This window comes from Trichechus manatus, unplaced genomic scaffold (assembly GCF_000243295.1).
Source record: "Trichechus manatus latirostris isolate Lorelei unplaced genomic scaffold, TriManLat1.0 scaffold00027, whole genome shotgun sequence".
NCBI classification, from domain to species: domain Eukaryota; kingdom Metazoa; phylum Chordata; class Mammalia; order Sirenia; family Trichechidae; genus Trichechus; species Trichechus manatus.
In genome coordinates this window covers 18,728,445-18,739,110 of record NW_004443963.1, presented here as the reverse complement: position 1 = coordinate 18,739,110, position 10,666 = coordinate 18,728,445, and the positions used below count along the sequence as shown (strand labels likewise).

Below are 10,666 nucleotides of genomic sequence, written 5' to 3'. Positions count from 1 at the left end.
ATCTTAGATGGCTGCTCACAGGCTTTTAAGACCCCAGACGCTACTCACCAAGGTAGAATGTAGAACACTGTCTTTATAAACTGTGTTATGCCAATTGAGCTAGATGTTCCCTGAAACAATGGTCCCAACAGCCCTCCACCCAGCAATTCAGTCCCTCAGGGAGTTTGGATGTGTCTATGGAGCTTCCATGACCTTTCCTTGTACAAGTTGTGCTGGTTTCCCCCGTATTGTGTATTGTCTCACCCTTCAGGGCCATTCTCGCAGGGGTGAAATGGTATCTCATCATGGTTTTGATTTGCATTTCTCTAATGGCTAATGATCGTGAACATCTTTTCATGTATTTGTTGGCTGCCTGAATATCCTCTTTGGTGAAGTATCTGTTCATGTTCTTTGCCCATTTTATGTCTAGGTTGTTTGCCTGTTTATTGTTGAGTTGTTTAAGTTTTCTATCTATTTTAGAGATTAGACCTTTTTTAGGTATGTTGTTGCCAAAGATTTGCCTCGTCTGTAGCTTCTCTTTTTATTCTCTTGATAAAGTCTTTTGATGAGCATAAGTAATTTTTAGGAGGTCCCAGTCATCTAGCTTATCTTCTGGAGTTTGTGCACCCCAACATCTTTTTAACAAGTCTAAATTGCTACATCCAATTTCCCCCATTATGTAGTCATGCAATTGTATTATTCTTCATCCCTGTTAAACCTGGTCCCTCTCAAGTCTAATCCAAACATCCAACGAAGTGAGGCACCTTTTATTTGTTGTCACCTGGGCAGCAGGTCCAGTCCTAATCCATGTCTTCACAAACCCCCACTTGAAATCCCTGTCTTGTTCTTCTCTCTAGAATTCTCACCACTTTTTTCTTTTTTCCAATAATGGAAGATAAAAGAAGGAACATATAAGGAATCTACTTTTTCTCTGAAATATGGAAAAATCTTACTTCAGTCGTCTGTACAACCAGATACTCGGCACCAACACAGTCTTTTCCTTTTCTTATAGGGTCTGTTGGGGAGAGAGGGGTAGATTCAGAGTTAAGGGGAAGATTTCTAGAGGAACATGCCATCTTTGGGAAGAGGAACAGGACCCAGCAAGTTCAGCTGAGGGAACAGAAGAAGAATGAAGATTTAGCGTGCCAAGCAGGCTCTCATGAACAAAGATGAAGACGTGGCTTTAAAACTGTGCTAAAAACAGGAAAGATCAGGGCCTCCCTCCACTTAAGAGCCAAACATACCCCAGGGATAATTTTTATTTTTACTCCCCGTATACTCTCTGGTTCTAACAATTAAACCCCTTTTAAAAACAAAAAAAAACCTGCTGCCATCCTCTTTTAAAAACAAACCGTTGCCGTCAAGTTGATTCCAACTCATAGTGACCCTATAGGACAGAGCAGAACTGCCCCATTGGGTTTCCAAGGAGTGGCTGGTGGACTCAAACTGTCAATCTTTTGGTTAGCAGCTGAGCTCTTAACCAGTGTACCACCAAGCCTATCTGAAACCAAACCAACTGTCGTCGAGTTGATTCCAACTCACAGCAACCCTAAAGGATAGAGTAGAATTATCCCATAGTTTCCAAGGAACAGCTGGTGGATTTGAACTGCCGACCTTCTGGTTAGCAGCTGAACTCTTAACCACTGTACCACCAGGGCTCCTTAAATCCCTTAGGAGACCCTAAATAGGTTCTCAACTCATTTTAAGATTATTTTACTTCATATGACCTCACTTACATTTAAAAAAAAAAAAAGGCAAATGTAGAAAGCCAAAAGGTTATTAGTGATTATCAGGGGCAAGACAGAGAAGGAAAGGGGGGGTTATCGGTGATGGAAAAATTGCACTGATTAAGGGGTAGGGTTGCATAGCCAATTATTGTAATTGCTATCAATAAGTTATACACCTGTAAAAAGCTGAACTGGCAAAATCTGTGTGATAGATGTATTTACAACAACAACCAAAAAAAGTAACTGCTTATGTACAATCAAAAACTTCATGGGATTTGGTTCCTTGGTTAGGTTTAGGGTCATGGTTTCATGGGACATCCCAGTTAACTGGCCTAATAACATGTTTAGTGCTTCTGTTCTACCTCCTAGTTTGTTGCACAGTGCCTGGGGTCTTAACAGCTTGCAAGCAGCCACCCAAGGCACAATTATTGGTCTCTATTTGCCTGAAGCAACAGAAGAAGGAAAATCAGGTATAGGTGGAGGATATGGAATGAGTGGCTAACTGCCTCCATGATACCAGAACTGGATAGTGCTCGACTACAGTTACTGAACATTTTGATCAAAGATCCTATAGAAGAATCTCAATCAAAAGAGGAAAAATACAGAACAGAATTTCAAATTCTCATGGACTCCAGACTTTCTGGAGCCATGGAGGCTAGGTGAACTCCTGAAAGTACTGCCCTGAGATAATCTTTAAACCTTAAACCAAAACTATCCCTTGAAGTCTTCTTAAAAATCAAACAATAGTTTGGCTTAACTGGTAAAAATGTCTGCCTTGAGCATTATGCTCTTTTAAGAATTATTTATGTGGGATCAAAGTGACAACAACTTAAAAGATTATACAGGAACCTTAGGGGACAGTGAATTTATGTTAATGAGGAACAACTCAAAAAAGGAGGGTGAGAATGGCTGCACAACTCTAAGAATGTAATCAATGTGGAAACAGGTGAACTGGTATATGTTTTGCTGTGTATAGTCTCAACAACAACAACAAAATTAAACTTTAAAAAAGATTATTTTATTTTTTTGATTGGGAAGGGTATGGAAACTGTGAGGCTGTATTCCATTCTATGATAAATATGAAAAAGATGCTAACTGGAAGCAATATTTGGTAGTAAGTAGAAAAGAAAGTTTGATTTTTAAGACGTTGTTGGCAGAGGAAAGAGGAATGTGTTTCTGCGTACTGACCTGGTATCAAAAAAAAAAAAAAAAAAAAAAAATCCAAGAAAGAATGCTTAATGGATTTTCAGGTTTCCAGTTGAAACACCACTTACCATACAGAGTAGCTTACTTCTATAGTACAACTGCTACTTGGCCTCATGAGAATTAGATTTGCGGCTAGACCTAAGAACCCAACCACCATGTTCCAGTAACCACAGAGCCTAGATTTTCCAGGAAAATGCCAATTTTCTCATCTGTTGTCCTCATAAATCATCAAAAAGTCCTATAAATATAAATACTTATGTGCCCAAATCCTTTCCTAGACAGTAAGCTGGTTTAGAAAATAAAGACACTGTACCACTACGAATAACACTATTTCTATGATAAAGTAAATTTCTGTTTCAAACAAGTAGTTTCCAAAGATACTTCTAAAATAACGCCTACTTCTGGGTTGGGAATTGGATGAATGTACAAGGGGAGAATACTATTCTCTCTAACTGATTAAAATAATTCTAACTAATAGTAGTTTCTTTCAGTTCATTTTATAAATTGCTACAAAGTCCCAGACTACATTTTCCTTCGAAATGCCTTCTGATTAAAAATCTATTACAGTAACGTCTCATTTGATTTATATTTGATTCCCTTCATCCAGGGCAGTGGTTCTCAACCTGGGGAACGTACTAGGATCATCTGCGGAGTTTTTCCAAATACATTCTCTAGGCTTCTGGCCTGGAACTGTGAAAGTCTGGGAGGAGGCCTGGGCTTGTGTGTTTTGACCAGGGCTTTGAACCGTTTCTCCCTGGTTCAGTCATGGCTGAGGAGGCATCACCAGAACAGACTCGAATTTTTAAAGTTACAGTGATTCAGAAAGATAGCCGGACGGGAAAAATTTGGGGTCGGAGCCCTGCTAGAAACTTAATCTCCTGTTAGAGAACAAGGGCAGTGTACACGTTACATAGCAACCAAATTTCTTGCCCTCAGATCTTGAGCACAGTCCGAAGCAGCGCTGCCCCACTGAAAGATGGCAGCACGGTTGTGCTGCTTTGAATGTGTGTCTATCTCTACAGTCCTGCCGATAATCCAATCTCACACATCTGGCTCCTGAAAGGGCTCACTATACCTCTTCCAACTCTCCCATTCCAGGGCTTAGACCCATAAATTTTCCCCAGGTAACACGCCAAATCTCCAAAATTGTTAAAACTTCAGGTCTGTCCATGTTTCACTTTGTCAGCCATGACTGAGCCGGTTTGAAGCCCTAGTTTTGACAAATCTATGTGAAGAGTGTACTGCATATCCTAGCAGAGAATCACATATTTAGGTGGGCAAGGATAGGAGCTAGAATGCTGGTCTCAAGGAATTAAGTCTCCCATTCTTAAAGCGAACTGACCGAAAGTATGACTATAACCAGACAAAACCGCATAATCAAAATTAACAGGAGAGAAAGAACCGAAAAAGACAGACCAGTAAGTTGGGAATGACCTAGGGAACATCTGCTTCTGCTTATAGCACCATCAACTATTTTGTAACAGAGTTAACCTACTCAAAATTTATTATCTTTTTAAAAAGCATATTCCAGGCTCAGGAGGCAGTATAAACGTCCTAGATGTGATGTTCAGCTTTCAGGCACAATTATCAGACTCAGTGTCATGGATCAAGGTGGCTGACAACCCACTGCAGTTCCATCTGTAAGTTAGGATCTGATGTGATGTTTGGCTTTTGTTGCGGTTCTAAGATAAGTTTCTAAAAAGTTCAGTTCAAAATCATGACCCACATACTTTCAAATCAAGGTATTATTTTTTCTAATCTGTTTTATCTATTAAAAAATTTAAAGCTGACTAGAAGTACTTTTAGTTTGTCATTTCTGCTCTTCAGTGAAGACAAACACCCAACCTTAATTACTCTACACCCACCCTCTCTTTTCAAGTGGATTGGAGGCTATGTCAGCAGCAGTGTGAAATCTAAACACAAGATATTCTAATGACTTTTAAAAAGAAAAAAAAAAAAAAAGCTTACCTTTGGTTTTTTGTTCCGTGACCTGCAAAATAAATTAACAATCATAAGTAAATGAGATTGGCTTTCTAATTCAGTACTATTTTATAAGACTACTTTGATTCTCTCCACTCAAGTATAGCTCAAGTTGTCAGATACCCCTGCATAGTTAAAATCCAAAAAATGAACCTGGGATTTTGTTCAGACATCCTTCTAAGGACAATGGCCACCAGCTACAACCTGCATTTGGAAGGATACTAAAAATAAAACAGAAAGCATTCGGCCGTCATTCAGTCACGAGGTCCCCGTACTGGAAATGCTGGTTGCCATTTTGATTGCTGTGACTAGAGATAATCAAGTGGACGTGGCCCAGAAACTAAATTATCCATATAGACAAAAAGACCTCCCTGTGAGTATAGACTCAAACACTAGATCTCAAATCTAGAAAGCAAAAAGCTCTAGGGCCTATCATCAGAGGCAGGTGAAGGTTATGGTCAGAGAACAGGATTCAAAACCAAGCCCTGCTACTTCCTGGTTATCTGATCTCAGTTTTCTCTGTATCTGCTGAATGGAGATAGTAACAGTATCTCCCTGCAAAGGGTTGTTGTGAGGATTAAATCAACTATCCTGCGTGAATGTTCAATAAATGTTTGCTGTTATTATCAAAGTTTATATAAAGTAGCACGAAATAAAACAGTAAGACTGAAATATGTAAATTCTGAACAATAAAGAATGCTTTGTTAAAAGTGTTCCTTTATATAGTAACTAATGTATCTGTGGAAGTGATTAACCTAAAAGGTTGAACAGGGTGAATATAATAATGGTTTTTTAAGAGAGTATGGAAATGATGAATAGGGGCCATGTAGAAGTCTGCTTCTGATATTGTTTTTAAAAAGGAAAAATAAAGGAGGGCACCTAATTATACATGCTCTGTCATATAAAAACAAACCCACAAAAGATCATGCATAAGAAAAACACCCAAAAGGAAATACACCAGAATTCTGAACATGGTTATGTTACATTATTGAGATTACAGGTTATTTTGAATCTCTTTTCCCAAATGTTTATCTTCCAAAGCATTTTATATTGGTTATCTTACTTTTGTAATGAAAATATTCATCTAGAAAAGAAGAGATTTGATTATCTGTGGCTGGTAACATACTAAGTTACTGTTATGGGTGTTTATGAAAACACACCCATCTTTGGAGGGTCTTTCCTGTAGCTAACCAGCCACTTCACAATTTATTCTGGCACACACCATTGTCAGACACTGCCTCTGAGTTAAACAATCTACCTGCATGGCCTCCTAGAGTGTTTCTTACATTCTTGCACTAAAGGAAAAGCTAATTTCATACTGAATTTGTGGTAGACAAATCCTTAAAATGAATGAAGTGCTTCCTAGTACTAACTGTTACAGATCTAAATTCTAAATACCCTTTTCTAATTTTTCTGTAATCCCACTTATCCAAGAATGAACTGATTTGCATCTATATACCAATTCCTTAAGGCGATTTAGGCTTTATACCATTCTAAGTATTTGTTAGAATGTCATTTTGAAGATCAGTTAAAGCAGGAAGCCAGTGCCTTCTCCAGTTATAAACAACAAACCCAAATAATGTCAGCTGTCTTCTAATGTGGGTACCGTTAAAAGAGGTGTCCCCCAGTTGAAAAGCTGGATGATCAAAGCATGTGTTCTGCCAACATTAAACAATGCTCCTTTAGTGCATCAGCCTAATGACTGTGAATGGAATCCTTCTTTGACACCTCTCTCGTGAATGGAAACCTAACAGTTTTATCAGTGATGGCTCTAGAAAAAGCAAACAGCCACAGCCGCTGAATACAATGGAAAGCTCATGTTTAATTTCTGTGTGGAAGTAATTTATTTAAGCTTTAGATAAAAGTCAATTCTTTAAGAAAATTACGTTCCCATCATTCATTCTTGGCCATTCACTCATTCAACAAACATTTCTTGAGAGCCTATTATGCATCAGGCACTGCCCTGGTTACTGGAAACCCAAAATTTCAAGAAACTTAGTCATGCTAAGAGGGGAGACAGGCACAAAGAAAAGATTACAAAGCAACGGGGTGAAATAGCATGAAAGCAATAAGAAGAGCCACCACAAATGTTTGCTGACTGACTGAATGAATGGCTGTATAACAGAGCTTCTGGCACATTCTCCACAATTCTTTGCAGTATAGCACATTTTATGCCTCCTGGTTGAAGCACTGTCTCTACAATAAGGTTGAAAGTCACTAAGACAATCACATGGTAAGCTTTGTACTCTCTCCTTACAACTGCTAAATCAGAATTTAAATCTGAAATTACACAATGGTTCAATATAATAAAACACTATCGAAGGCCACGTGTCAGCCTGTGTCAGCCAGATCCTGTGTCAGCCAATCTAGAACGTTTTTAAACAAAAATCCCTGCATTTTTATTGTTCATAATAAACCACACTGAAATTCTATTTACAGTGATTTTCCTCTTTGCTGTCACTTCTTAACCAATTCTTAATGCAGACAGATGCAAGCACCCAGAGGGAGACTGTCCAGGGTGCATAAACTACATTCTCAACATAAATAATGCCAACTCACTCTAGAACACACCCAACACCATCTTTTATTTTTCTATTCGTGAGATCCACAATGTAAATTTACAGATGCATATGTTAACCATTTAGAGATGCTGATCATTTTCGTTTTAAGAAAACACTGTTATCTGTGTTAGAAATGAAGATGGAGTGTGGTTTGTCTAAAACAATTGCTCTATTTAACATCTTCTTGTCAACAGCCTTTCTTCAAGTCCCCGGTGTCCAGTTTATTAACAATCTGTTCCCACCAGCTGCAAAATCCAATTTTTGTCTGAATTTAAGTGGATGAAATATGAGTGCCCTGAAGGAAGAAAAGTCTTCACTGAGGATCAACTTCACATCACCCGAGTTGGAGGGGTCAGTGTGTACAGGGCACAGGGCCAAGAGCCCAGCAGTCCCACTGGCCCAGGAATGCCCCACAACTGGTGGGCCTGAACATCACAACCTCGATGACATGGAATGTGGCTGTGTACCCAAAAGGACATACAAAGCAGCCTCTGAGTCATGATTTGACTTTTTTATTCATCACTCTTTACTGTCATTTTAGACAATTCTAACAAGCTCAGGTAACAGATTAGAGGCAACACACTGGAAGCAGATACCCTGGTAGCAGGAAGATGTGCCGATGAGCACGCAACTATTAACAAAAACAGAAACACAATTAAAAACAGACAAGATCTTAAAGAGCACAGCAGTCTATTACAGCACCAAACAAGAATGAATGTTCCTTTTAATTAAGTCATGGAGAAAGATAAAATTACATTTCATATGTTAAACATGGTAAGGTCATATACAATCCAATTAAGAAAATACTTCAGGATTTCTTTTTTTTTTTAAATGCTGGTACTCATAAATGATTTATTTCAATAATTCGGAAAACTGCATTATGGGAAACTCTATACCCAATAATGCTGGAATTATTTGTGGTGCTCATTATACCTTGCATTGACTCATGTTCCATTAATTGGCTTGACTACTCTAAATCTAGTGTTCCCTTGAACTTCTTAACAGTTTCCACCTTCCTAAACTTAGCTTTGATAACCTAGCATCACGGCCGGGACCCTAAAATGTGCCCCACAGCCAGGCCCTGCTTCTCAAGTGCTTCAAGTAGTGGCAACAAAAAATGGAGTCAAATCTTCTTGCCTCCAAAAAACGTGCCAAAGCAACCCTGCCCAGCCAGAGCTGGGCGACAATAGAGTAGGGAGGCAGGAAAAGTAAGTAAGATCAGACAACGGCCAACACAGAAGAACATGTTCTGAAAGGGCGTGGGGGACGTGCGCTAACCACTGTTGCTCCAGACAGCTCTCAGACAAACCCTTCAGGGAAGACTTTCAGTTGACAGGTGCTGGCCCTATGTCCTTTTTCTTTCAGCATCTTTTCTTTCTCCCTATGCAAATTCCACAAAGACAGAGCAACCTCCACACAATGCTATAGCCTACAAAGCACTACGCAGGCTCACTGGACCCTCTTTGAGGGGATACTTTAAGGAATTATTAAAATGACACTTGCCTCAGGCAGACTCATCTTAAGGACAATGCTGTGGATGGACTAAAAACAGAACATCAGAGCAAACTTCAGCAACCTTTTAAAAGTCCTTCTACAAACTTGCTAAAGGAAGTGGAGATTAAGTTACGACACCAATGAGGAAACACAAGAGTTGAGTGTTTGGTAACTCTCTTGACTTTGTCAAAATTGTTGACTGTTGTTCTCATAAAATCAGCTGCAGCATTATTTAATGTCTACTTGTTAACTTTCTCCTACCGTGAAATTTTAAAACTTTTGAAATAAACTAATGCCTCAAATAGCATTATTGAAATGTTAGGTATCCAAGCCAAGAGCGTTGTCTATTCTGGCTTGGATACCTGGCAAGTACAAACAGATTTAACTGATTAAACCCACCTTCTGAGTGGCTTCTTTTTTCTTTTTATCCTCTTTCTTCCTTTTCTTGTCTTCCATTAACTGTTCTTCCCTTTCTTGCTCCTTCTCTCTGTTAAAGTAATGTCACACCAGAAGGTTACTCATCTATATTCACAGTCGACTTACGTAGCAAATTAAATGCTTACAACATGGTATGCAAGGCAACACTTCATCTCCGTGACTGGGCAGAACACAGTCTTTTACTTACACTAAGAAGACGCATAAAACTCACCACAAATTAGCCATTCCCATTATCTCGTTTTGTTACCCCTTTTGCAAAACATGACATTAAGTGTGGTTTCAAAGCAGCTCGTTAAAGTGAGCTTTTATAATATCTTCCTAAAGAAACACACACACACAGAACTCATGTATTTCCACTCAGCAAAGGACCTGACTTGAATATATGACATCCAACTGGTTTCTGGCAATTTCCTCACAAATAATGCAGAATATATTAATTCAGTAATGGTACACACGTATTTATCATACTTTAGGTGTTTTTGTGTGACATCTTCAGAGCGGTAAAGTGAACATAAAACTCTCTCCATTCCACATTTCTTCTACATTATTAATACTGTATATTTTGCATATTTTCTACTTGTGTCTTTAGGCAGGTACTGAGTGTCCTATAAATCAATGTGTTTCCTACTGGAAGAATTCACAATTGCACCCTCCTGCACAAGTGAGTTAAGACAATCAGGTTTTGTGTCCCTCAATTAGAATAAAAATAATACACAATAAGAAACATTTCGGGTTAAAGAAATGTGCTGAATCTTAAGAAATTAAGATAATATAATTTATACCTCACATTTGAAAAGTAACTTTGAAATATAACATTTATTCTAATGCTGCCAACTTTCATTCTATGTCTCAACTGGGAAAAACGCATAAACAACCACTGGTACAACCTCTCAGCTCAAGAAAGGAAACCCCAGACCCGAGGCTTATTGAATTTCAGAGCTGGAAGGAGAGACAGAGATCCAGTTCCCAGTTCCCCAGGGAACTGAACAACCCAACAGATACTGCCTGGAGGGCTTCTTATGATTTTAGATGATCTAACACATCGAACAAATCTGTCTTGGAAGAAGTACAGCCAGAATGCTCCTTGGAAGCGAGGATGGCGAGACTTGGTCTCACGTACTTTGGACATGTTATCAGGAGGGACCAGTCCCTGTAGAAGGACATCATGCTTGGTAAAGTAGAAGGTCAGCAAAAAGAAGACGACCTTCAACAAGATAGACTGACATAGTGGCTGCAACAAAGGGCTCAAACATAGCAACAATTGTGAGGATGGTGCAGGAC

At 38.9% G+C, this 10,666-nt stretch overlaps 1 protein-coding gene across 6 annotated transcripts in view; it reads right to left on the bottom strand.

Annotated features, from left to right (window-relative positions):
- Positions 1-10,421, bottom strand: part of TNRC6B (trinucleotide repeat containing adaptor 6B) — an 81,731-nt gene extending 71,310 nt beyond the window's left edge. For 4 of the 6 annotated variants that reach the window (XM_023729061.1, XM_023729057.1, XM_023729060.1 and 1 more), the window contains exons 1-2: positions 9,347-10,420; positions 4,881-4,902 (exon numbers count right to left, since the gene is read on the bottom strand). In XM_023729061.1, coding sequence (XP_023584829.1) covers positions 4,881-4,902; positions 9,347-9,403 — 79 coding nt within the window. In that variant the 5' untranslated portion in view covers positions 9,404-10,420. Of the gene's footprint in view, positions 1-932; positions 995-4,880; positions 4,903-9,346 lie in introns of all 6 variants that reach the window. The other 2 variants (XM_023729058.1, XM_023729063.1) reach the window with 2 other exon arrangements.
- Positions 10,422-10,666: the final 245 nt, after the last annotated feature.